Source organism: Piliocolobus tephrosceles, chromosome 4 (assembly GCF_002776525.5).
Source record: "Piliocolobus tephrosceles isolate RC106 chromosome 4, ASM277652v3, whole genome shotgun sequence".
Taxonomy (NCBI): domain Eukaryota; kingdom Metazoa; phylum Chordata; class Mammalia; order Primates; family Cercopithecidae; genus Piliocolobus; species Piliocolobus tephrosceles.
The window spans coordinates 31144722-31171021 of NC_045437.1; the positions used below are offsets into that span (position 1 = coordinate 31144722).

The 26300-nt window shown below is 46.6% G+C and overlaps 1 protein-coding gene across 1 annotated transcript in view; it reads left to right on the forward strand.

The window, feature by feature from the left end:
* Nucleotides 1-17352: 17352 nt before the first annotated feature.
* PDZD2 (PDZ domain containing 2) overlaps nucleotides 17353-26300 on the forward strand; it is a 324103-nt gene continuing 315155 nt past the window's right edge. The window contains exon 1 of the mRNA XM_023216553.1: nucleotides 17353-17828. Within this exon, the coding sequence (XP_023072321.1) occupies nucleotides 17353-17828 (476 nt within the window). The remainder of the gene's footprint in view (nucleotides 17829-26300) is intronic.

Here is a 26300-nt window from a genome sequence, read left to right on the forward strand (position 1 = left end):
ATTTTGTCAGTGCCTATTTCAGGAGGTCAGTTGGCCAGAGGGGACTAGTATTTACAGGGTTTGGGCAAATAGAGGCATTTAGGGAAGGCAGCTGGGCTGTGAGGAGCAGATTTGGGCATATGAGACCAGAGCCTGAGATAGCAGGGAGCCAGGAAGAGAAAGAAGTTCCTCAGAGTCAGGGGCTGAACTGTGATCCCAGGGCTGACTCATTCACTCTCCGCCTGCACAGTGTGGGGGGCCCTGGCCCATGGGTGATATCTGCATCCAGGAAGAAGTGAAAGGCCTGTCGAGGCAGGGCAGAGGTGCCGGCTGGGATTCCATATGTCACAAAGGCAGACAGGCACGCAGGTCACAGACTCTGAGAGCTTCATTTTGGGATGGGGTGGGAGTAGGGTTGCCACATAAAATACCAGACACTCAGTTAAATTTGAATTTCAGACAAACAATGAAGAATATTTTAGTATAAATATGTCCCACTATTACACGGGACATGCCTACATTAAGATATACCACAATATTTGGAGCATACTTATATTAAAACATGATTTGTTGTTTTCAGAAATTCATTTCTAACCGGGAGCTAAACATTCTTATTTGCTGAATCTTACAACCCTACACGGGTGGGAAATGAGGAGTCTCCGGAGACATTAGAATGTTAAAATTGACTTTCTTCCTGTGGTCCCAATCTCAGTCATGCAGGAGTCGGCACCTCTTGTTCTAATTGATCAATAGTTTCCAGGGCCCTGTTATACCAGTTACCCAAAACACTCATTACAAGTGCAGGTATCTGCTCGCCACCACCACACTCACGTTTTGGGAATCAGAATCTCTAAGGATTGGATCTGGCCTATCTTTAAGAAGCCCAGATGATTCTGAGGTTCAGCCTGGCTTGGAAAGACCACTTCAGTTTTTTTTTTTTTTTTTGAGATAGAGTCTTGCTCTATCGCCCAGGCTGGAGTGAAGTGGCACGATCTCGGCTCACCACAATCTCTGCCTCCCAGGTTCAAGCGACCCTCCTGCCTCAGCCTCCTGAGTAGCTGGGATTACAGGCGCCTGCCACCACACCCGGGTAATTTTCAAGGCCAGGCTGCTCTCGAACTACTGACCTCAAATGATCTGCCCGCCTCAGTACCCCAAAGTGCTGGGATTACAGGTGTGAGCCACCATACCTGGCCACCACTTTAGATTTTAAGTTCCCAAAGGTGAGGACTTTTATTTAAAGTTGCTTGAAACTTTATTTAGAAAGGTTGCTTGATTTATTGCACTCAATAAATACTTGCTGGAGGAATGAATGATTCTTGCCTGAGGAGTGATTCCTCACTGGTGTAACCAGTATTTATCTTGTGGAACTTAGGAACACCAGAAGCAGGCACGCATCTTTCTTTCCTTTTTTTTTCTTCTGGTCTTGAGACTCGTGGGAAAGGACTTGGGTGGAAGGTGTCATGGAGAGAGCCTTGGAGAACACGGGAAGGAAGGATGAGGACAGGACTGGGCAGGAGAGCACCTGGGCCTGCCAGGCAGGGGGCTAGAGCCTCCGCGTCGGGGAAGGAGGCCAAGTTTTTAATCACCTCCTCAGGCGAGAAGACTTGAGATTTCAAGTTGAGAACAAGTCTTCAGTTATTTTCACATAGTTTCTTTAGCGTCTGACTTGGCACAGTCTACGTGCTCAGCATCACAAAGGGACTGATGCTGAACTTGGAGTCGTCCAACCAGGGTGCTTAAAGTATGTTGGAAATGCTTCAGTGGAACCTGCTGGGTGGCAGGTAATGGCCATTTTGCTAATCTGGGTAATTCCCCAGATCAGCAGTGTGCCTGAGACTGTCTGTTTCCCATAGCACCTCCCTCTGAGGCCTCAGCAATGGAAACATTAGACTCCTTTCCTAAATGTACCCAACCGCCTACATTTCCCTGTAGAGATGTGCCCTTGTGCCTATGTTGTCTCTAAAACAGAGAAGGTTTTTTGTTTTTTCGTTTTTTTTTTTCCTTCTAATTTCCTGGAGAAATGCTTTGCTTAATGGATGAGAACCTGCCTTCCAATCTGCAGGGAGTTTTTGCCGAGTGACGTCATGGACACATAGTGCTCTGACTGTCACTGAGTCTCCGGTCCTGTCTCAATCTGTTCCCCCATCTGTGGCACTGGGACGCTGCCACAGGGCCACAGGGCTCTGGGAAATGCAGGAGCTGTCTGGAGATTCAGAGCATAAGGCTCCTCAGTAGGGCTCTGGGTCAAGAGTGGAAAAAAGAACATGAATTCCCGGCTTTGCCTGTGACTTTAGTTCTGTCCCTCCCATCCTCACCTCCTGCAGGCATTCACAGACAGCATTCTGAGCACGTCAAAGCTGCCTGCAAGTGCCCCAGGTGGCCACTTTGGTAGCTCCTGTAGTTACACTAAATCCAGAGGTGACCTCAGGACCTGGGGCAGTAGTGAGATCCCTTCTTCACAGCCCCGAACTTAGACATAAGGAAGTCAAGTTTTTATTTTGAGAATTCAACTAGTAAATACAACATACAGGGTTGGATAGCCAGTCTCCAAGTTTCCAAGGTAAGACATTGTCTTTGAAAGCATGTAGAAAACAAACGTCAAATCACAGTGATCTTGCGGAGGACGGACTGAAATGGGATTGTGCTTGTAATTCAGAGAAGAGAAATCGTTACTTATTGATATCGTAACGTGCAATTTGGAGAAAGTGGGTGTGAATAGAAGTAGGGTGGTCAGTGCAAAACAGGGACAAAAACTCTAAGAGTAAGAAGTTAGTGATGCCTGAGGCTGGGCACAGTGGCTCACGCCTGTAATCCCAACACTTTGGGAGACCAAGGCGTGTGGATCGCAAGGTCAGGAGTTCAAGACCAGCTTGGCCAATATGGTGAAAACCTGTCTCTATTAAAAATACAAAAATTAGCTGGGCGTGGTGGCACACACCTGTAATCCCAGCTACTCGGGAGGCTGAGGCAGAAGAATTGCTTGAACCCGGGAGGTGGAGGTTGCAGTGAGCCGAGATCGCACCACTGCACTCCAGCCTGGGCGACAGAGTGAGATGCCGCCTCAAAAAAAGAAAAAGTTAGTGATGACTTTTCTAATGTTTTCTAGTAGTGGGGAGTCTTGGCTAAGTAGACAATTTCCTTTGCAAAGCCTCAACTACAGTGTAGGAGAGGGAGTGCCTGAAGCTGCCTGAGCTAGAGCCCTCTTCCTGTGCTCACCTGGGTCTCCTTATTCCAAGTTTGCCTTTGCTGCATCCTGCCTTCAGGGTAAGCATGCATTGATTATGTGGATGCAAACATCCTGCCCACTTAGTAATTGTCTTTCCAACTGAAAATGAATGAATGAGCTTTCTTGCTGACAACTGTATGTTTACACATGAGAAATAGATGCCCTTGCAATGTACTGACAGAATTCATGTTTCCAAGCCTTAGAACCTGAAGACATGGATGGTGGAAAGTTCACCAAGATCAGGGTCACCTTGTGGCACCTCCCTGGCAGTGACCTTTCCCAGCCATATGCATTTTATATATATATATATATATATATATAAAATAATATATTGAGACAGGGTCTCACTCAGTCAGGCTGGAGTGCAGTGGTATGAGCATAGCTCACTTCAGCGTTGAACTACTGGGCTCAAGAGACCTCCCATGTCAGCCTCCCGTGTAGCTGGAACCACAGGTGTGCACCACCAGACCCAGCTAATTTTTCAATCTTTTGTAGACACAGAGGCTTGCCATGTTGCCCCGGCTGCTCTTGAATTCCTGGGCTCAAGCAGTCCTCCTGCCTCAGCCTCCCAAAGTGCTAAAATTACAGGCATGAGCTACTGCGCCCTGCCCAGCCCTGTCTTTTAACTGTGCCCATGCCCCTACCACAGCAGGATCTAGAGCGACAGTGGATCCAAACTCATCATTTCCCCAGTCCTCGCCCCAAGGTTCAATGGTTTTCAGCCTAGTTCCTCTCCATTTATGCTATCTCAAGTCTTCTTATAGTGTCTCCACATCACTTCTCTCCCACCCTATTAAGGGCCATGATGGCACATAAGTAGCAAAGGGGTCATGGAGGGACTCAGGGTTAGTATATTCTCCTACCTCCTCTGAAATCTTTCCTTCTGAATTCTGAGTTCCTGACTGAAAGAGGTCAGCTGAGGATTCTTGTTTCTCTCACTCCCATGGACTTTGACTTTCCTTCTCATTGTCTGAGGCCTTTCCCACAGCAAGGCCTGGGAAATGGGGGAGCTTCTCAGAGGACACAAGGTTGAACCTTCGTGCTCTGTGATCTTTTGGTTTCCTCTGAGAATTCACTCACTGCATCAGGCACTCCAGCCCTAGCTCCTGCAAGCAAGCAGGCGAGCAGTCCAGGGAAGGGAGAGGGTGGAGGTCAGTCTCCGCACAGTTTAGGCTCTTGCCAAATTGAAGAGGCTGTGGGGCCTCAGTGGAAACCCCAGATTTCCTATTGTACCCCACCCCCCAGGCAAGTTCTTCCCCACTTCTTGAAACCTTGGTTCTATTGCTGTTCCAAAGAGCTTTTATTCAGTAGGATATATTTCTTCTTGTCTTCTGGAAAAGCTGGGATAGGGTTATAAGCACATAAATGTAAAACCACCCCTGGGGCTTCCCTCCTCCTTTGTCTTGGCAGATACTCAAAGTCTGATAAAGCAATTTGGCCTATCTCCTCTGCAGTTCAAAACTTCCGTGGTTGAGTATATGCTTCCTAATGAGACCAGCTACTTCATCCCTGCCTTGCTAACTTAGCTCCAAGGTTGGGGGAGGTGTAGCGGGAATGCCAGAGCTGGAAAGAAACTTAGTAAAACCACCTCATTTGGCAGGTAAGAAAACTGAGGCTGAAAGATTTTACATGACTTGCCTGGGGCCTTACAGCTAGCTAGTGGCAGAGTGTATTACTGGCTCTTATGAATATTTGAATCATTGTTAATTAATGATGAGGTCAGATCCTGAGTAGTTACATGCTAAGAATTTAAATACAGTAAATAGATTATGTCCCCAAAAGTCTAAATACCAGAAGCATCTAATAGCACACTTGGTATGAAAGGATTTGTAAAATAACTATCCTGTTTAAAAAAAAACTCACTCTGGTGTAATTAAAGAACGTGTGATAATGCTATATGTGGATGATGTGATCTACTGGGTTGTAGATGATGTGATGTACTGGGTTGTGGACGATGTGATGTACTGGGTTGTGGACGATGTGATCTACTGGGTTGTGGACGATGTGATCTACTGGGTTGTGGATGATGTGATCTGCTGGGTTGTGGACGATGTGATCTACTGGGTTGTGGATGAGCAGGTTGGTAGTATCATGGCTGCCCGATCCATATCACATGGACAGAATGGTCAGAAGATAATGGGCAGTCACAGTGACCTCATGGCTGTCTTGCTGCTAACACAGAAGCCCTGACTGTTCTCAGTTACCTATTCAGTAGATAGCAACTGTTTCAAAGCATTGAACTGCCATTGTACAAATATGCACATTGCCTCATAAATACCCTCTTTCCTCAATTAGTATGCTCTTTTAGAATTGAGATATCTAAACTCTAGAAATATTATTAACCCAGAACTGGCCAAATCCTGACATCCTGAGTAAACAATCTTAAACCACAGAGCTCACATTTGAAGCCACAGCAAATATATTTTAGAAGTAGGTAGGGAACAGAAATAACTTCTAATATTCATTAGGGTTTTTTGGCCTTCAATATTCATGAGTCTACCTGCAATTTCTACTCATTCCCATTTTTATTTGGACAGATAGTCCATAGGACATATAATATCTTCAGGTAATAGAGTCTCAAAATAGCTGCCAGGTTGTTCTTTTTCATTTCATTCATTTTTTTTTTCTTTTTCATATTCTTCAAGGGTCATCAAACCCAGAAATTGAAGGATCTTGGGCCTGCCTTGAGATTCATTTCTCTCATCTATAAAGTTGAAGGCTGGAGGAGGTAATCCCTGAGGTTCCTTCTAGGTTCTTAGCTTCTATAATTTATTAATATATGGGAACACCTCTCTCATCCCCTAAAACCTCAGCATTGACCTTGGAAAGCCTCACTTCTCAGAATCCATTCTATGCCTCCAAATGCACCTTCCACGGGTCTCTGCACATTTTATTGTTGTTGCTGTTTATTTTACGGTCGCTTTCTTCAGTGGATCACAGCCTCTACAAGCTGTTCATCTTTTCTTTTCTAACCTAGCACAGTGCCTGGCAGAATTAACCCTTGTTCCATAAAAGGCTAGATCAAATTCTCTGCCTCATATGCACAGCCCTTCATCTAGTATGGAGTCAGCCATGTAGGCAGATAAAAATTAGCTCTCCCAGGCCGGGTGCCATGGCTCACGCGTATAATCCCAGCACTTTGGGAGGCCAAGGCGGGTGGATCACCTGAGGTCAGGAGTTTGAGACCAGCCTGGCCAACATGGTGAAACCCTGTCTCTACTAAAAATACAGAAATTAGCCGGGCATGGTGGTGGGTGCCTGTAATCCCAGCTACTCGGGAGGCTGAGGCAGGAGAATTTATTGAACCCAGGAGGCAGAGGTTGCAGTGAGCTGATTAAAATAAATTAATTAAATTAAATTTAAAAATTAGCTCTCCCAAAACATAAGCTGACTTAAGGGAGTCCCAGTTGTTTGTATTTGCAATGTTTCTCAATCAGTTGTATGTTTGTGTTAAACACCTGGGACTGCACAATAATGCTAATGTATCACTGGTTGAGTTTATGTGTGCTTTCATCTTTTTTTTTTTTTTTTTTTTTTTTGAGACCGAGTCTCACTCTGTCGCCCAGGCTGGAATGCAGTGGTGTGATCTCGGCTCACTGCAAGCTCCGTCTCCCAGGTTCACGCCATTCTTCTGCCTCAGCCTCCCAAGTAGCTGGGACTACAGGCGCCTACCACCACGCCCGGCTAATTTTCTGTATTTTTAGTAGAGACGGGGTTTCACCATGTTAGCCAGGATGGTCTTGATCTCCTGACCTCGTGATCTGCCCACCTCAACCTCCCGAAGTGCTGGGATTACAGGCGTGAACCACCGCACCTGGCCTATGCTTTCACTTTTTTCTTTTCTTTTTTTTTTTTTTGAGACGGAGTCTCGCTCTGCCGCCCAGGCTGGAGTGGAGTGACTGGATCTGCGCTCACTGCAAGCTCCGCCTCCTGGGTTCACGCCATTCTCCCGCCTCAGCCTCCCGAGTAGCTGGGACTAGAGGCGCCCGCCGCCTCGCCCGGCTAGTTTTTTTTTTTTTGTATTTTTTAGTAGAGACGGGGTTTCACCATGTTAGCCAGGATTGTCTCCATCTCCTGACCTCGTGATCCGCCCGTCTCGGCTTCCCAAAGTGCTGGGATTACAGGCTTGAGCCACAGCTCCCGGCCGCTTTCACTTTTTTAAGGGGTAGACACATGCTCTGTATTTTTTGGCAACCCTCAAATCGAGGTAGGAACTCAGTAATGACTGCACATTGGGAAAGTAGCAGGGCTGAAGTTGAAGGACTCAGGATTATGTTCAGGGCCTTGAATCTGAGGGTGAAAAGTGAATGAAAGCAATATATTCACTAAGGATTTTATTCAGCTATAACAGAATATCTAATTAACAGGGCTTAGACAAGAGAGGTGCCTCTTTTTCTCTCATGTAATAAGAAGTCTGGAGGTGAAATATCTGGGGCTGGTATGGCTGCTCAAGGTCACAAGATGGTTGCTAAAGCTCCAGCCATCACATACGCATTCTAAGCAAGAAAAAGAGAAAAGAGACCCCATATAAAAGGAGCCTGCCTGGATGCCTCTCCCAACAACTTCATGGGCCAGGACTGTATCTTATGTCCACTCCTCTCTGAAACTGCTTTCTGGCTGGGCACTTGCTCCTCAAACACAGGTAGGTTTCTGTTAATAAGGAAAAAGCCAGCAGGACACTCTGTAGGGAGCTAGCATTCTCTGCCACAGTCCCCTTCTTTGGTTACTGAGACATACCCTTCTTTTCATTCAAGGCATAGGCCAAGGGAGGTGGCACCCAAGCCTCATCCAGGTAGCATTTCCAGACTAGAGCCCCAGACCTCTGGGTGTTATGTGGTCTTCTCCATCAGCGCTAGTTAGGGCTCCCTGTGAGCAGTCTTTGGTATCCCCAAGATACAATACTGGAAAAGGTATAAAATAACTACAATAAAAACTTCCGGGCCAGGCGCAGTGGCTCAACGCCTGTAGTGCCAGCACTTTGGGAGGCCGAGGCGAGTGGATCACCTGAGGTCAGGAGTTTGAGACCAGCCTGGCCAACATGGTGAAACCCCGTCTCTACTAAAAATAGAAAACTAGCCAGGTGTGGTGGTGGGCGCCTGTAATGCCAGCTACTTGGGAGGCTGAGGCAAAAGAGTCACTTGAATCTGGGAAGTGGAGGTTGCAGTGAGCTGAGATTGCACCACTGCATTCCAGCCTGGGCAACAAGAACAAAACTCCTCCAAACAACAACAAAAAAATCCATTTATAAAAGGAGAGATGGAAAATACCATGGTCACTGTCCATAGCTATGACCAAATCCTGCTGGCCAAGAATAGCAAGGGTCCTCACTCTGGCCACCCCTTGCTCTGGTGGAAGGAACTCCTTGTTTATGGCCTTCCATGCCCCTTGCCTCTTAGTGGGAGGTCTTTTTTTTTTTTTGAGATGGAGTCTCACTCTGTCGCCAGGCTGGAGTGCAGTAGTGCAATCTCGGCTCGCTGCAGCCTCCGCCTCCTGGGTTCAAGCGATTCTCCTGCCTCAGCCTCCCGAGTAGCTGGGACTATAGGCACCTGCCACCACGCCTGGCTAATTTTGTATTTTTCGTAGAGACGGGGTTTCACCATGTTGGCCAGGCTGGTCTCAATCTCTTGACCTCAGGTGATCCTCCCACCTTGGCCTCCCAAAGTGCTGAGATTACAGGCATGAGCCACTGTGCCCAGCCCCGGGAGGTCGTTCCTCATTCACTGTCCACCATGGCCACTTTTGTGATGGGCACAGGAAGGACACCTTTTCTGGGGGCTGAACACTTTTTGAAGTCTACTCGTTGATGTCAATTGCTGGTGAGAAAGAGGGAGAGGAAGAGTTGCAAGGTTGCTGTAGAGATTTAACCATCCCAGGCTGCTGTGGACCAGGGTTGGAGTTTTTTTTAAGGTATCTAGTCTGTGTGTTTCTGGTCAATTCCTTATGATTTGAATCCTTTGCTTTTTAACTTAGAATCCGCCCCCATCTCTCTAAATTTTAACTTAACATATACTACTTAATGTATGCTGCTGAGGACAGTTGAAACAATAGTTTCTGGTGGGTAATCACATTTTTGCCAACAGACTTACAAGCTCCTGCTAGTAGGACACCACTTGTCTGCTTGTGATAAAGCTGATTTTTGTAACCCTGCAAGGGTTCATAATGTGGGCTACCTAGGCAATTTAGATTGCAGACTCAATGTCAAGAGTGCCTTTCTAAGCAAAGTGATATTTCTCTATCTCTGATTGCTTACTGAGTTGAGGAGCTGTAGACTTTGCTCAGAGTGAAAAAGCACCTACTGGCCAGGCACGGTGGCTCACACCTGTAATCCCAGCACTTTGGGAGGCCGAGGCAGGCAGATCACTTGAGGTCAGGAGTTCGAGACCAGCCTGACCAATATGGAGAAACCCTGTCTCTACTAAAAATACAAAATTAGCCAAGCATGGTGGCGCATGCTTGTAATCCCAGCTACTCACGAGGCTAAGGCAAGAGAATTGCTTGAACCCGAGAGGCGGAGGCTGTGGTGAACCTAGATCGCCCCATTGCACTCCAGCCTGGGCAACAAAAGAGAAACTCGGTCTCAAAAAAAAAAAAAAAAAAAAAGGTTAAAAAAGAAAGAGCACCTACCAATATTCTAAATTTTTCTTACCATTTTTCCTAACTGCACAAACTCAGTCAACATGTAAATGACTTTGCAACATCCAGCAGTAGGCAATTTGACCAGATACTTCACGTTTAACAGCTAGGGTCAATACTTTCCAGTCTGCAACTTTCAAGTCCTTAACATCTGCTTCCTGACCCCTCTTGCTCTCTCATTTCATAGTATAGGTTCTCTGAATTCTGTGTTTGGGGTGTAATTCAGACAATTGGTTGGATTGGTAAAATCCAGATAATGGTGACTTAACAACACAGGGGTTTATTTTTCCTCTCATTTCTGCTCTTTCCTGAAGGAATGTTGGTATAACCCTGCCAACACAATTTCCTCTTTCATCCCATTGGCCAGAATTATGTTGTATAGCTATCCATACCTCCAAGAGAGACTGAATTTTAGTTTAATTCATTGCCACTCCCAACAAAATAAAGGAAGAGAGAATGAATATCAGCTAGAGAGCCACACGCTTCGGACACAAACTACATGTTTATCATATGAGGCCCATGCATGGCTGAGGAGCAGGGACCACCAGGCTGTGTTGCTGGCCTGGGGAAGTCAGGTATAGTTCAGGGGGCAAGATCATCAGAAGCAGGCAAGCAGCAGGCTGATATACAAGGAGCAAAGCCAAGTCCAGTGGGTCTGGGTGCTACTCCTGGCTCTGTTACTTATGAACTGTTGAGACCTTAGTTCGCTACTTTGATTCTATTATTATGGGTTTCTTTGTTTTGTTTTGTTTAGACAGAGTCTCGCTCTGTGGCCCAGGCTGGAGTGCAGTGGCACAATCTCAGTTCACTGCAACTTCCGCCTCCTGAGTTCAAGCAATTCTCATGCCCCAGCCTCCCAAGTAGCTGGGATTACAGGTGCACACCACCATGCCCAGCTAATTTTATATTTTTAGTAGAGACAGGGTTTCACCGTGTTGCCCAGGCTGATCTCGAATTTCTGACCTCAGATGATCTGCCCACCTTAGCCTCCCAAAGTGCTGGGATTACAGGCGTGAACCACTGCGCCCAGCCTTTGATTCCATTATTTATCTTGGCCTATAAAAGGGAGAACAGTGCCTCCTGCAGCACTGCTGTGGCAGTTAAATAAGGTAATCCATGGAAGGTGCTTATTTATTTTATTTTATTATTATTATTTTGAGACAGTCTTACTCTGTCTCACCCAGGCGAGAGTGCAGTGGTGTGATCTCAGCTCACTGCAGCCTCCACCTCCCCGGTTCAAGCAATTCTCCTGCCTCAGCCTCCCTAGTAGCTGGGATTACAGGTGTGCGCCACCACAGCCAGCTAATTTTGTATTTTTAGTAGAGATGGGGTTTCACCATGTTGGCCAGGCTGGTCTTGAACTCCTGACCTCAGGTGATCCGCCCACCTTGGCCTCCCAAAATGCTGGGATTACAGGCGTGAGCCACCGGGGGCTGGCCAAAGGTGCTTATTTAGAACAGTGTCTCACACACAGTTATGCTCAGAAAGCATTAGCCAATGTTGGTAAAATACAGCCAGATATCCTTGTTTTATAAGGTGGTTGTGAGGATTGTGGGGTGGGGATTGAGGGGACAGAAGAAGAAAACAAGGAAGCTCCTAGCATAGTGGGAGCACTTCCCCCTCATTTCTTCTGTAGCTACATCTGTCCTCTTTCATCCTTGGGCAGCCAGGCAAGTCTGCACCTCAGGGCCTTTGCACTTGCAGTTCCCTCTGCCTAGAACAACCTTCCCACAGATATTCTTGTGGCTCAGTGTCTCACTTCATTCCAGACTTGTTATCGAGCAAGAGAGGCTGACTGCCCCATGCACGAGAAAAGCTTTATATTGGCCAGGTGCAGTGGCTCATGCCTGTAATCCCAGCACTTTGGGAGGCTGAGGCAGGTAGATCACTTGAAATTAGGAGTTCGAGACCAGCTTGGCCAACATGACAAAACCCCATCTCTACTAAAAATACAAAAACTTAGCTGGGTATGGTGGCCTGCGCCTGTAAGTGCAGCTACTCGGGAGACTGAGGCATGAGAATCGCTCAAACCTGGGAGGCGGAGGTTGCAGTGAGCTAAGATCGTGCCATTGCACTCCAGCCTGGGCAACAGAGTCAGACTATCTCAAAAAAAATGTAAAAAGCTTTATATTGGAAGTTGAAGGTAACAGGAGATCTGGAAAGTCCCTTGGACATGTACAGTTGTCTCTTTGTGCTAACTCATGGGTTACGTGTGCAAATTTGAGCGGAGTTAATATGAAATGTGGTGGAAATTCAGGCTGTGACTTCAGCGTGCTCATTCTATGCAAACTCCAGGTGGCCATATTAGTTTGAAGCAATTTCAGCCAGTTCTTAAAGCTCATGTTCAGGGAGTTTTAGTGTTTCAGCAAGTTACTTTTTTTAAAAAAATCTGTCATCCTACCAACATAAAAATATCTGTTATTGGTTTCTTTAACTCTTTGGGGCACAATTTCAGTCTCTCAAATGTCACCTTCTCACTATCCTGTGACATTACCATAGTTACCGTCACAGTTCTGTCACCATCTGACATCATAGTATTTTGCATTTGTTTAATAATTCACCATCTTCAGAACACAGGCTTCCTGAAACTTTGTGGGAACATTGTTTTGTTCAGGACCCAGCATATGATGGACAGTCAATGAACATTTGTTGAATGAATTAGTAGTAGATATTTAATCATAGTTGGTTCCTTTTTTTTTTTTTTTTTTTTTTTTTTTTTTTTGAGGAGTCTCTCTCTGTCGCCCAGGCTGGAGTGCAGCCGTGCAATCTCGGCTTACTGCAAGCTCTGCCTCCTGGTTCACGCTCTTCTCCTGCCTCAGCCTCCTGAGTAGCTGGGACTACAGGCGCCCGCAACCACGCCTGGCCACTTTTTTGTATTTTGTTTAGTAGAGACAGGGTGTCACCACGTTGGCCAGGCTGCTTTCGAACTCCTGACCTCAGGTGATCCGCCCGCCTTGGCCTCCCAAAGTGCTGGGATTACAGGCGTGAGCCATCACGCCTGGCCCGTGGTTGGTTTATTTTTAATTTTTTTTTTTTTTTATTTTTGTGGGTACATAGCAGGTGTACAAAAAGTTGGTTTCCTTTTAAAATTATAGCATTTTCTAAAAGTGAGAGGGCGAACCCAGTCCAGAGCATAGGAAGATTAGGTGAAGGTCGAGGAACTTGGAATTTAGCAGAGGTCAGAATAGGAGAACATCTAGAATCCAGGACATCTGGAAGGGAGAGCTAGTACATGATAGCCCGGTGTGAATCTGATTTTAAGGCAGGGTCCAGATAAAACAGAGGATCCTTTTATACCCCCAGCCACGTTAAGGATCTAGGCTCTGAATTTTGGGTGACCCTCGGCCTATAGGAGATGATTAGCTTCAGTTAGTTCATTGGTTCTCAACCCTTTTATCATCTTCACATCCCTGCCTGGAGAAAAATTAAACTTCTCTGTAACATGAGAAAATACTAAGGAATAAGATTTTGTCGGGTAGGATTAAGCTTTGGTAGGAGGAGGAGGGGTCTGCTAACCATGACAGCATCTAAGACTTTTTTTGCCTCCCTCAACTAATTTTCACCCCCTTGTGAGTAATGTCACCTACTGAGAATGCATGGCTTAGCTGAGACAGTATCCAAGAAAGTTGGTAGATTTTAACACCGTATCAGTAAATTATCTCAGTAACAGAAGCATTTATTTTGAATGCTAAGGCTGTCAGCTTCAAGTGACTCAAAATTAATTTAAATTATCACAGCTATTTGCTTGAGATGGGAATCTAATTGGAGAATTATTTATGATACACAAAAGTGGACGGGGCTGCTGCAGTGAACCACTATGTCCAAAAATTGTGCTCACTGTTGAGATGGATTGATCTTCAAGATGGGAAGTTTGTAGGCCTTTGCACAGACCAGCCATCCAGGGAGGTCAGTATTTGTAACTGCAGATCGCTGTTCTGTATCTTCTCTGAGCCAATATTTTGCTCACTGAAGTGTTTTATTGGATGTTGTGGAAGAACCACATTTTTCATAGTATTGCAACATCGTCTGCCTTTTCTTATGCCCTGAGTCATCTCAAATCATTGCAAGTGGATATCGATGCTTCTAGTTCCCTTGTTTATAGAAAAATCCCAGGAGAATGGGTTGATAGAATAAAGGACTAGAAGGATTACTGGAAAGCCCTCAGGTATAGGTATGGGATTGAAAGGCTGTGTGGCCCATGGACACCTAAGAATAAGACTAAGTGTCTTTGAGGGTGTGCGTGTATTTCCAACAACTTTCCCTCTTCTGAAAACTGTCCCCCTGCCCCTACCACCTTCTAGGGCCTGAGGGTGGGTTTCAGTGGCCCTGTTGCTATCCTGCGGCCCCATCCCCTTGGCCAACAGTGATTGGACATCAGATTCGAGCTGAGCCAATCAGCTTCACTCACTTCCAATGTAGTAATTAACAACTGGAGTTGCAGAGAGTGGAAAACAACTCAAGGTAAAGTTTATTTTCGTTTAAAGTTTTGTTTAGTTTCATTTCGCTTTACCTTTTTTCTTTCATTTTAAAGTCGTCAAAATTTTACAATGTAATTTATTGTAAGGATCGATGCTGTCTTTCAGGTTAGGGCGAGGGCAGCAATACAGCCCCGTCCAGGATGGCGGAAAGTGAGGACGGGAAAGCTGTGGGGAACCCGGGGGGCGTTCTCTCCCGGTCCTGCGCCTCTGCCCGCCACCGGTCAACTTTTATTTCTTAGCAGGATGACTTTCTTTGCTACTTAATCCACACAGGAGATAGAATCATTCAAAAGTTCGTTAGTTCAAAAACTGACTCCGGCCACACGGTAGAAACTAGGACTCTTTCAGAGTCGCAGTACTGAGGTCTCAGGGAAGAACCCTGATTGTTTCAGCTTGGGTGAGATGTCAGGCTCTGGACCACCCCCACGAAACTGGAGGCGGGGGGAAGCGGGGGTGGTGGTATCGTAGACCTATTACACACTAATTTCCATGTATGTATCTCCCCACTAGACTATGAATTCCTTCAGGGCAAGGAATTTGCCTTATCGCTGCTACATAACCAGTGCCAAGTTCAAGGACTTGATAAATGTTCGATAAATACTTGCTGAATAAATCAAATGAATGCAAATTGACACCAGGAAAACATTTCCTACTACTCTTCAGTTTGGTTTTCCTTAATCAGACTTATTTAAATAGCGTCTTGCCCAAGATATTTACTGGTTTTTGTTTTTGTTTTTGTTTGAGACAGTCTGGCTTTGTCACCCAGGCTGGAGTGCAGTGGCATGATCTCGGCTCACTGCAAGCTCCGCCTCCCAGGTTCACTCCATTATCCCGCCTCAGCCTCCGGAGTAGCTGGGACTACAGGCGCCCGCCACCACGCCCAGCTAATTTTTTTTTTTTTTTTTTTTTTGGTATTTTTAGTAGAGACGGGGTTTCACCGTGTTAGCCAGGATGGTCTCGATCCCCTGACCTCGTGATCTTCCTGCCTCGGCCTCCCAAAGTGCTGGGATTACAGGCGTGAGCCACTGTGCCTGGCCTGATATTTACTGTTTTTATATGTATGGAGCCATCTGAACTGTGACTAACATCTTAAATCACAGGCTGTTAAGATTTTAATGTAAAGGATCTTTTAAAATGTCTTATAAATTATTGGGAATCTGTGATGTGGTAGGTGCTGTGTTGGCATAGTGAATACATTGATGGATAAGACGGTGACCAGCCTGGTCAACATGGTGAAACGCTGTCTGGGATTACAGGTGTCTGGGATTACAGGCGCCCGCCACCACACCCAGCTAGTTTTTGCATTTTTAGTAGAGACGGGGTTTCACCATGTTGGCCAGACTGGTCTCCAACTCCTGATGTTGTGATCCTCCTGCCTCACCCTCCCAAAGTGCTAGGATTACAGAAGTGAGCCACCACACCCAGCCTTGCATTTCTTTTTAACAACCATGTGATTATATAGATGATATTTGCTAAGCTTTTGATTTATTTGGAACTAATTAATAGCTGGCACTCAAGTTCTTTGGAAACTCAAAGCACGCTATATTGGAAATTTCTTTTTGGTTACTGAGTAATAAGGTCATTTATTATTGACATGGCTTCTGACACCTCTCCCATGCATTATTATTCCTTGTTAAATCACTTCCTGAGAAGGCTGGAGAATGTTTTCCACCTTAGATGGCACAGTTTATATTGACTTTCTCCGGAGGAAAGTGAAGTTCAGAGAAGAGCATGAAAGGAATCATTTTTCTATGTTTATGGAGAATGGAGGTGAAATTTTTCTTTGGTGGAGAAGGCGAGTTGGCAGTAGCATTCAATTAACCTTTCACTGGGGACCTAATGTGTGCCAGGCACCGTGCAGAATTCAGAGGGAGTGTGAGGCTCTAGCTCTGGTGGGAGCCACTGGCCCTGCTATCTGCTGACTAGTGTCATCACTGTATTCAGTGTGTTTAAAAGCAAGGCAAAGAAGGCACCTGTCTTCCCATCCAGGCGTTTGGAGAAACATTTCTCTGGAGGGGATGGCTTTTAGGTTGGCCTGAAAATAAGTCAGTTTTAACCATTTACCAAAGGAAATGGAGAGAGGAGACTAAAACCTGGGCTGCAAAGAGCCGAACTTCCCTCTGAATCTACGTGATGGTGAAGTTTGGGAATGGTGTTGCCCTGGGACGGAGGCGGGATCTCTCCCTGGTGTTGATCGGATCTTTCTTCTCTGGGTAGTGTTGTCAGGACATATTTCTGGAATGGAGAGCCCTCCTGTATATGCTGCTGGGCTGACCAAGGCAAATCAACATAGATTTTCATTTTCTAGGAGTGTAAGATTTTAAATGTATGCAGATCCTTCCACAGCCTTCCATGGGGTCTTGTCACACAGCCTCCTGGTTGGATGTGAGTTTGATGGTATACTGGTGGGGGTTGTCTTGGCACAAGTCATCTGGTTTCTCCCTTTGATCCGGGAAACTTCCTGGAGAAGGCCAGTGTTCCAGAGACGTCTGTCTGGGAGAGAGCCACATGGGGGAATGAGGAGGCGTTAGGTTCTTTGTTAGGTGTTAGGGTTTGTGCTTGGTGCCTGAAAAGTACACATGGTCCTTCTGTAACACAGGAGGCTATGTTTTCTAGGTGAGAAGGCTCACTGTTGTAACTGGAGCTTTTTGTTTTTTCCTCTTCCTATCCCAGGTGTGAATGAGCCGAGGGAAGGACACACGGCCACTGCTGGAGGGATCCTCCATTCCCGTGTCACTTGCATGGGTCCTGCTGTGAAATGAACCCAGCAGGGACTTGCTAGACACTTCCTTCCTTCCCTCGTTGAGCACTCCAGCGCCATTGTTCCACAGTTGTTCTAATTGGGTCCTGTCTTCCTCCTGCCAAGGCAAACAGCATAGTCTCGAGTAGGTGTCCCTAGGCTCATCTGCCAGCCTGAACATGAACACAGGCAAAGCTGATGATGGCCAGGGATCCCAGGGGACGTGGGGCCCTGTGAGGTCCGGCCCCCGGGAGCAGGACCTCTCATGATGCTGGTGTCTGGGAGTGAGCACCATGCCCATCACCCAGGACAATGCCGTGCTGCACCTGCCCCTCCTCTACCAGTGGCTGCAGAACAGCCTGCAGGAGGGTGGGGACGGGCCGGAGCAGCGGCTCTGCCAGGCGGCCATCCAGAAACTGCAGGAGTACATCCAACTGAACTTTGCTGTGGATGAGAGTACGGTCCCACCTGATCACAGTCCCCCCGAAATGGAGATCTGTACTGTGTACCTCACCAAGGAGCTGGGGGACACAGAGACTGTGGGCCTCAGTTTTGGGAACATCCCTGTTTTCGGGGACTATGGTGACAAGCGCAGAGGGGGCAAGAAGAGGAAAACTCACCAGGGTCCTGTGTTGGATGTGGGCTGCATCTGGGTGACAGAGCTGAAGAAGAACAGCCCAGCAGGGAAGAGTGGGAAGGTCCGACTGCGGGATGAGATCCTCTCGCTGAATGGGCAGCTGATGGTTGGAGTTGATGTCAGTGGGGCCAGGTAAGTAGGGGGAATGCCTGCTGGCACGGGGGCTGGACACAGGAACCCGGTGGTTCCCGGATGTCTGATGTGCAGATCTGCAGCTACAGAGGTTTGTGAATCCTGCCAGTAAGAAGCTGATAGCATAAGAAATGTCTCATTTAAACATCCTCATCCATTCGACACAGCATCACATCTTCAATTGGAGCACCAAAGGCTGGATCTTGGATGTGTTTTCATCTGCCTGTCCCATGTCACCTTAGTCCCAGCAACCATGAGGCTCCCAGACTCACAATCCTGAAGCCCCACCCTGGAAGATCCACTTTGATCTTACCTGAATGTTTGTTGAATACTCTTGAGCATATTTCTGTTTTCTGTTTCATATTTCTGGCCACCCATCACCATATTAAGTTATTGGACTGTCTTGGTGTTTCCCAGGTGAATCGGGGAACAAGACCCCAAGGGCCCCAAGACCATTCTCAGGTTCCATGATTAACTAGGACTCACATACTCAGAAAAGCAGTCATGTTTCTAGTTCCAATTCATTACACTGAAAGGACACAGATAAACATCAGCAAATGTAAAAGACACAGAGAGTAGAGTCCAAGAGCCCAGACAGAAGCTTCCAGTTGTCTCTCCCGGTGGAGTTGTGCAGACAGTGCTCGGTTATCCCAGCAATGATGTTTGACACCAACCAGGGATGCTTACTCGAATCTTGGTGTCCAAGGTTTTTTCTTGGGAGTGGGTGATATAAGCATGGAGTACCTGTGTGGTTGACCTTAGCTACTCCTCTCCAGTCTCTCCAGAGGTCAAACTAATGCCACATGACCCAAGTCTTCTGCCATAAGTCGCTTTCTTAGCATAAACTCTCTGGCAAGGCCAAATACCCCCAGGTATACAAAGACACTCTTGTCAAACAGGATATTCTAAGGGGTTAGATCTTATCTCTCGGGAGCCAGTCCTTTCTTTGGAATGCACATGGTCTCAATACCCAACCCCTGGTGAGTTAACCCTTCACTACACATCAGGGTTTTCATGATAGGTATATAGGAAAGAGATGGGAAAGAGAATTTGAGGATATTCTGAGTGAGATCCATGAATTTTGTCAAGCTTTCAGGGGCTCCTGGGAGTAAGGCTCCTATGTCCTAGAAGGAGAGAGTGGCCACCTTGAGAAACGTAGTGACTTTTGGATGATGGAGACATCTCATCCAAGGCGACTCTGCAAGGAGAGAACCAGAGCAGAAATACCTTGACCTTAATCTTCATCCTCCCTCCAGTGTCAGAGCCTTCCATCAGTGGAAACCAGCCAGAAGCCAGGGACAGGGGAGTCCATTGATTTGTCTATATGTGTCAGTGCCCTGGTGCAAAGTGCAGGGTGGAGAAGAATGGAGATTGGATGTGGAGGGTCAACAAGAAGTCATTGGGCACATACAACATGGTCCAAATTCAAATGATCCAGTACATGGAAAGGACATAGCACAGAGCTGGCTGGCAGGTGTGAGGACTTTTGCAGTAGACACTCTCACCAGTATTTCCTTTGGTTTGCCCCTTCAACTGCAGAGATGCTTTTAGCCAATGGCTAGGTGCCTGACTGGCCGTTACTGGGAAGAGCTACTCATTTTCAAGGAGGGATGAAATGATTTTATTTGGGATTAGAGATTGTTCTCAGAAAAGGAGCAAGGCTGACTACCACCAGGCTCAAGATGCTACAAGGAGTTGACAGAGTGACTCAGGTTCCTGGAGGCTGGGTCCAGGCTTAGAAGTGGGGATTGCCATGGAGCTGGAGATAGTCCTTTGAAAGTGGTCCCTAAGAGCCCCTACCGTTTGCAGCTATCTGGTTGGAAAGAAGCTGATTTGGATAGAGAGGTAGAAGGAAGATCAGGGAGGGGCCATCCAGCAGGAGGACGAAGTAGTCAGGAGCTCCAGCTCCAGAAGAGATAACTGGGGCTGCCTCCTTGGGTTCCCTTTACTAGCTGGTTGATCTTGGGAAAATTATACCTCTTAGCCTCAGATTCCCCATCTGTGAAGTGGGAATCTTAAGACTATTGATGCCAATGACTAAATGATGAAATAGAACATACAAAGGGGTTAGCACTATGTCTAGTAAGTACTCTATACGTATTAATATCATCATTACTACCATAATGGAGAGTGTTTGGGAGTTGCTGGAACCTTTGGGAGGCAAAGTTTTCTTTCCCAGCCTCTGAAAACCTATCTACCCCTGGGATGAGATGACTTTCCAGCTACCAATGGAAGATTCCTTGATGTTTTCATTCACTTGTTAGGAGAGTGATAGGATGATGCCCAGTTTTGCAAAGAAAGAAGATTAAGAAGAATAGAAGGGTGACGGGCCAGGGTCATGACAGAAGGTGGAACGTAGAACTAGAATCTTTATTGAAGCTCTGAAGAAGGATCACATGTGTTGTGACGGAGGGAGCAGTGGACTAGCTTTGGGATTCCAGGTTCTCTCCAAGGTCTTCTAGCAACTAGCTTTGAGACCCTGGGTAAGTTTGTTGGGATGGTGGTATTGGGGTGGGAGGGAGGTTCGCTGTGGCTGCCTGTGCTGAAATACTAGGGGTGAATCTGTGAAACACTTTTTTATCTATCTGGGCTAGAATTGTTGTTCCAGAAGCCCATAGAGGTTTAGCGGTGTTCCTGTGGTGGCACAGTGATAACTGTCAGAGCCGAGGCTCGGGCTCTGTCTCTGACTCCCAGCCGAATGTCCGATTTGATGCGCCACTCCACTTCTGGGCACTCCGAAAGAGAGGCTTGGATGGGTGTGGCCTGTTGGTATCTGGACTCAAATAGCTGAGGCTGAGGAGCTTAGGGAATAGGAATAGGAGAAAATGTCAGGGAATAGACCAGTGGGATTCATAATTGTTGCAACTGGCTGTTCCATAACATACTTGAGATTTGTTTTAATCACGTATGGTAAGAGACACAGACATGGAAATGGCCGTCACGAAGTCTGAGATCTGTAGAAACAGGAGGCATAGCGCACCACACAGGGCTACACAGGGAAGTGCAGGGGTCCGTGAGGAGGCAGAGAAGAGAGAGGACAGCATGGCCCACAGCCTTTATTTTATTTTTTATTTTTTTGTTACAGACAGCATCTTACTCTTATCACCCAGGCTGGAGTGCAGAGCCACAATCATAGCTCACTGCAGCCTTGAACTCCTGGGCGCAGAGGATCCTCCCACCTTAGCCTCTCTAGTAACTAAGTCTACAGGTGTGCACCACTGCATCTGGCTTTTCTTCTTTTTCTTTTTTTGTAGAGATGGTACCTTACTATGTTGCCCAGGCTGGTCTCAAACTCCTGACCTCAAGTGATCCTCCCACGTCATCCTCCAAAAGTTAGGATTATAGATGAGAACCACTGCACCCAGCTCCATAGGCTTTATGGAGGTTTTCATGGGAAGGAACAGAGGAGGCAGGGTAGGTGGCTGAGTGTGTTTAGGATTGGATAGTTTGAATAATTTCAGTAGGCTCCAGACTATATGGGTGGGCCTTAGTTGTCTGATGTCTGGCCCTGGAGTGATCTGAGGCAGGGAGAATGTTGGCTTGGTGTGTGAGTTTGATAAAGGAGATAATTGGGTATGGCTCTGGGTTGGTTGGTTTGTATGTTAAAGCTCTACTCAAAAGGGAGTCCTTTGCTATCTCTAGGAATCAGCTACCCTTGGGAGGAGCAGCCTGTCCACGTTCAAGACTCCAAATGTCAGAGCATTAAGAATACAGAAAATAGGGGCAAGGTAGCTCACGCCTATAATTTCAGCACTTCAGAAGCCTGAGACGGGAAGATTGCTTGCGCCCAGGGGTTCGAGACTAGCCTGGGCGACATGGCAAGGCCCCATTTCTAAAAAAAAAATTTAATTAGCTGGGCATGGTGGTGCACACCTGTAGTCCCAGCTACTCAAGAGGCTGAGATGGGAGGATTGCTTAAGCCCAGGAGGTCGAGGCTGCAGTGAGCCATGTTTGCACCACTGTACTCCAGCCTGGGTAACACGGCAAGACCCTGCCTCCAAAAAAAAAAAAAAAAAAAAAAAAGAGGATACAGAAAATAAGAACATATAATGAAAACACTGGGCTTCTGGAAACCTTCCACAGCTGAGGAAGTAAAATCTCGTTTAGTGGTCAACAGTCATGACTTTGAAGTTCCTTTCTGTATTGATGCAGCCATGTGTGTGCTAGACGATGAAAAGCCAGGTGAAAGAGGGTGTATCCTGAAGCCACTGAGATGTAGGGGTAGGAGAAGGGGGAAGGCCAAGACCTATTGCTTGGTCTTCATGAAAGAGAGCTTGAAATTGAATCAAGTAATGAGGCACAGAATCCTCAAGTCCTGGGCTCCGTTTGCCTCATAACAATCAAGGAATTAACAAGACAGACTAGCTTGATTTTTCACTCCCTAGTTCTCTTGAATAATTGCAAGAATTGCCATTTATTGAGCAGTTTCTATGGTACCAGATGTCTGCCAGGCACTATCTCATTTAATAGCGACCACAATTCCATAAAGGACAGCCTTTGATGAGAAACCTTGGCTGTATATGACTTGCCCATGGTCACCTAAGTAAGAGGCAAAAGCAGATTTGAACTCAAGTCCTTCTGGCTCCATTGTCTGTATTCCTAACCACTGCGTTGTACTACCTCAACTTCTGCACCAGATCTGTACTTTGATCCTTGTGCAATCTGGTGCATAATTTCATGGATGGTTTAGATCTTCATAAAATACCTCCTCAGTATAATCGCAGACACCAGGGAAGAAAATGACTTATGAAGAAGAACAAACTATAAGGCTTCTTTTCTACCTGCCCAAACTGACAAGGAAAACAAGCCCCCTGCCTCATCTTATGCAAGCAAGTCCGGCCAGGCGTGGTGGCTCATGCCTATAATCCCAGCACTTTGGGAGGCTGGGGCGGGTTGGTCACCTGAAGTCAGGAGTTTGAGACCAGCCTGGCCAACATGGCAAAACCCTGCCTCCACTAAAAATACAAAAAATTAGCCAGGTGGCACATATCTGTAATCCCAGCTACTCGGGAGGCTTAGGCAGGAGAATCACTTGAACCCAGGAGGTGGATGTTGCAGTGAGCCAAGACTGCACCACCATTGCACTCCAGCCTGGGCAACAGAGCAAGACTATCTCAGAATAAATAAAATAAAACAAAAGGAAGCCCAATTGTAATATAGGCTCCTTTTGGCAAACTTAGCTCTAGCCAGAGCTTCAGGACTAGAAGCACTTTGCAATGTAGGTAGTAGGGAGTTGAAAGTATTTTAAATGTTCTCAAAATGTTCCTTGTCACTCTTTGACTGTTTCCTTCAATGCTAAATTTTCCCACCTACCTATGTGAATTTTGTCTTAAAAAGTGGTAAGTAGAAATTAAGAGGTCTTTGGAGACCCCAGTGTACCTCTCTGCCCCCAAGCAAATGGTTCCTCGGTTGATGGTTGCCTGTTCACTCTTACTTGTAAGCAGTGGGTTTTAGGGGTCAACATACCAACTTACCTGCCAGCATGATAAATGGTCCATACTAGCATGTATGGCTTGTCATATGAGGCACTCTCTTGCAGTCTGTTCTGCTCCCTGTCTGGAGTTTGATTTTGAATTCAGAACGACCTTAGATGATGTTACGGGTTGAATTATGTCCCCCCAAAATTCATACGTTGAAGTCCTAGCCCCCAGAATATGACCTTATTTAGAAATAGGGTCATTGCAGGAATAATTAGTTAAGATGAGGTCCTACCGGAGTAGATTGGCTCCTATTCCAGGATAACTGTTGTCTTTATAAAAAGGGCAAATTCGGACACAGACTCACACAGGAGTAACACCATGTGTGACTGGAGTTATGCTGCTGAAAGCCAAGGAACGACCAGAAGGTAGGAGAGAGGCTTGGTACAGACCCTCTCCTAGCCTCTCCAAACTAGGGGAGCTTGGCCCTGCTGACACCTTGAGCTCCAGCGTCTCACATTTAGAACTGTGACACAGTAAATCCCTATTGCTTAAGCCTCCTGTGGTCACCCTAGAAAACTACTAGTAGAGGTGCCATTTTGTCCCTGTCATCTTATAGGAGTCCATTTTTCGGATGATTTCCTCCCTGACACTGGACACTTTAGAGCACTGTGGATTTTTTTTGATGAGGACACTCTGAGAACCATGTGTGTGTTAAGTATGAAAGGAGCAGTTACAATATGTGGAAGATGAGGTCATGATTTGCTTATTTCAAAAGTTAGTTTAGGGTCGATTTGGAATGTCCATCCTTGGAGAAAGAACAGAAAATTCAAGGCCATGGGTTGACAGACCTTCTGTACCCCAGACCCGGTTTAGAGCCTAAACCTGTGACTGCCTCCCAATTACAGACCCCATTCCTGATTCCTACCGTCTCACTGGCTGACACTCCTGATCCCTAGTAACCTGGGAAGCCTTCATTCTCTTGAGTGGTAGCAGCTTCCTCCTGGTGGGAACTTCTAGAGAACTTTCTGGGAAGGGGAGGTATTCGTGGTGTTTGATGTCACATGCCCCATCTTGAAGGCATAGCTGATAACTCATGGAGGAAAGTTTTTGTTTGTGAGCTCCATCACATCTGCTCTGGGGACTTTCTGGAATGTTCTACTTACTTGTTTGGTGCAGGGAGAACTAGGAAGGTTTTCTAGATTCGTTCCTACAAAGGAATACTTTGTAACTCCAGTCACTCCCTAGCTTTCTATAAGTAAACCAGACCTGTTCCCTAAGGACAGATTGTTCCAAATTGGTCGCAAAATATGGAATTAATTAAAACAAAACCCACACACCAAAACAGAAACAAATGTCTTTTCTGAAAAGTAAGTCTTTTCACTTAAAATGCATTTTTGCAGAATGTAAACTTTGGGCGTCTTTGTATTTTTTTTTTTTTTAAGACAGAGTTTCACTCTTGTTGCCCAGGCTGGAGTGCAATGGCACGATCTTGACTCACTGCAACCTCTGCCTCCTGGGTTTAAGTGATTCTGCTGCCTAAGCCTCCCAAGTAGCTGGAATTACAAGTGTCTGCCACCACGCCCTGCTAATTTTTTGTAGTTTTAGTAGAGACAGGGTTTCACCATGTTGGCCAGGCTGGTCTTGAACCTCTGACCTCAGGTGATCCACGTGCCTCAGTCTCCCAAAGTGCTAGGATTACAGGCATGAGCCATCGCACCTGGCCATCTTTGTACATTAATAAATGTGAGCACAGCACAGCGCAAAGAATGCGGGCCTCGGAGAGGTGAGTCTGGCTTCTGGACCCACTTACTGACTGTGTGACGGGGGCAGTTGACCTCAGCCACAGGCTGTTGCTGCTATTTCCGTAGAAGGATTGTTGAGTGGATGACAGATGATTTACCTAATGTACTGAATACAGCATCTGGCACATGGTAGATGTTCAGCCAGAGGTAACTTTTAACACCCACCCCGTCAGCCTCAGGCAACCTGGACCCGGAGCACAGCGTACACCTGAGAAAATCCCTTTTTGAGTTTGAGGGAGAGAGAAGAGCCTCAAACTCTGCCCTTTCACACCACAGGGAAGACAAAGAATAATCTTTGGTCCAGACACTGGGGTTCATTCCAATATTGAGCGAGTGGCATGGCACGGGGAGCCACCATTTGGAAGGGATGCTGGCACATGCAAGAACCAGGTCCCGGAGCCTGCAGGGACTGATGGCACCTTTGAGTTCCTGGGGTGTGAGAAGTCTGTGTGGTCCCAGAAGAGGGGCCAGGATGCTGGGCTGGCAGGAGGGGGCTGAGGGGCTCAGGGCAACAGACCAATTGGTACAGAAGTATGACATGCTGTAAGGACCAGTGGAATGTCAGCCCTATTCAGAAGTCACCTTCAGCACAGTACCCGCTTCCTTGAACTTGTATGTAAAATTAAATTTAGGGTTGTTGCAAGCTTAGACTCTGGTTACCCATGGCAACCTTGAGTTCTGTCTGGATTATAGCAGATTTTAAACAGTGTCAAGAGGCTGCTAGAAGATGTTACTTGGAGAAATGACTGCAGGTAGTGATGTAGGTAGGAGATGGTAGAGAGAAAGAATTGCCAATTATAGCTTGATACTATAGTCTCTGGGGACATTTAGCATAAGGGTCCTGCCTATCTGAATATGCCCAAAGGTGCCTGATGCTCTATGCAGGACTGGATATACAGTAAGAGGCCATCATCACGATGACTTAGAAACATTAAGGAAAGGTGAAATTATACTCAGCTTGCTGTTTAAAAAGCCAGAGAAGGCCGGGTGCGATGGCTCAAGCCTGTAATCCCAGCACTTTGGGAGGCCGAGACGGGCGGATCACGAGGTCAGGAGATCGAGACCATCCTGGCAAACACGGTGAAACCCCGTCTCTACTAAAAAATACAAAAAACTAGCTGGGCGAGGTGGCGGGCGCCTGTAGTCCCAGCTACTCGGGAGGCTGAGGCAGGAGAATGGCGTAAACCCGGGAGGCGGAGCTTGCAGTGAGCTGAGATCCGGCCACTGCACTCCAGCCTGCGCCACAGAGC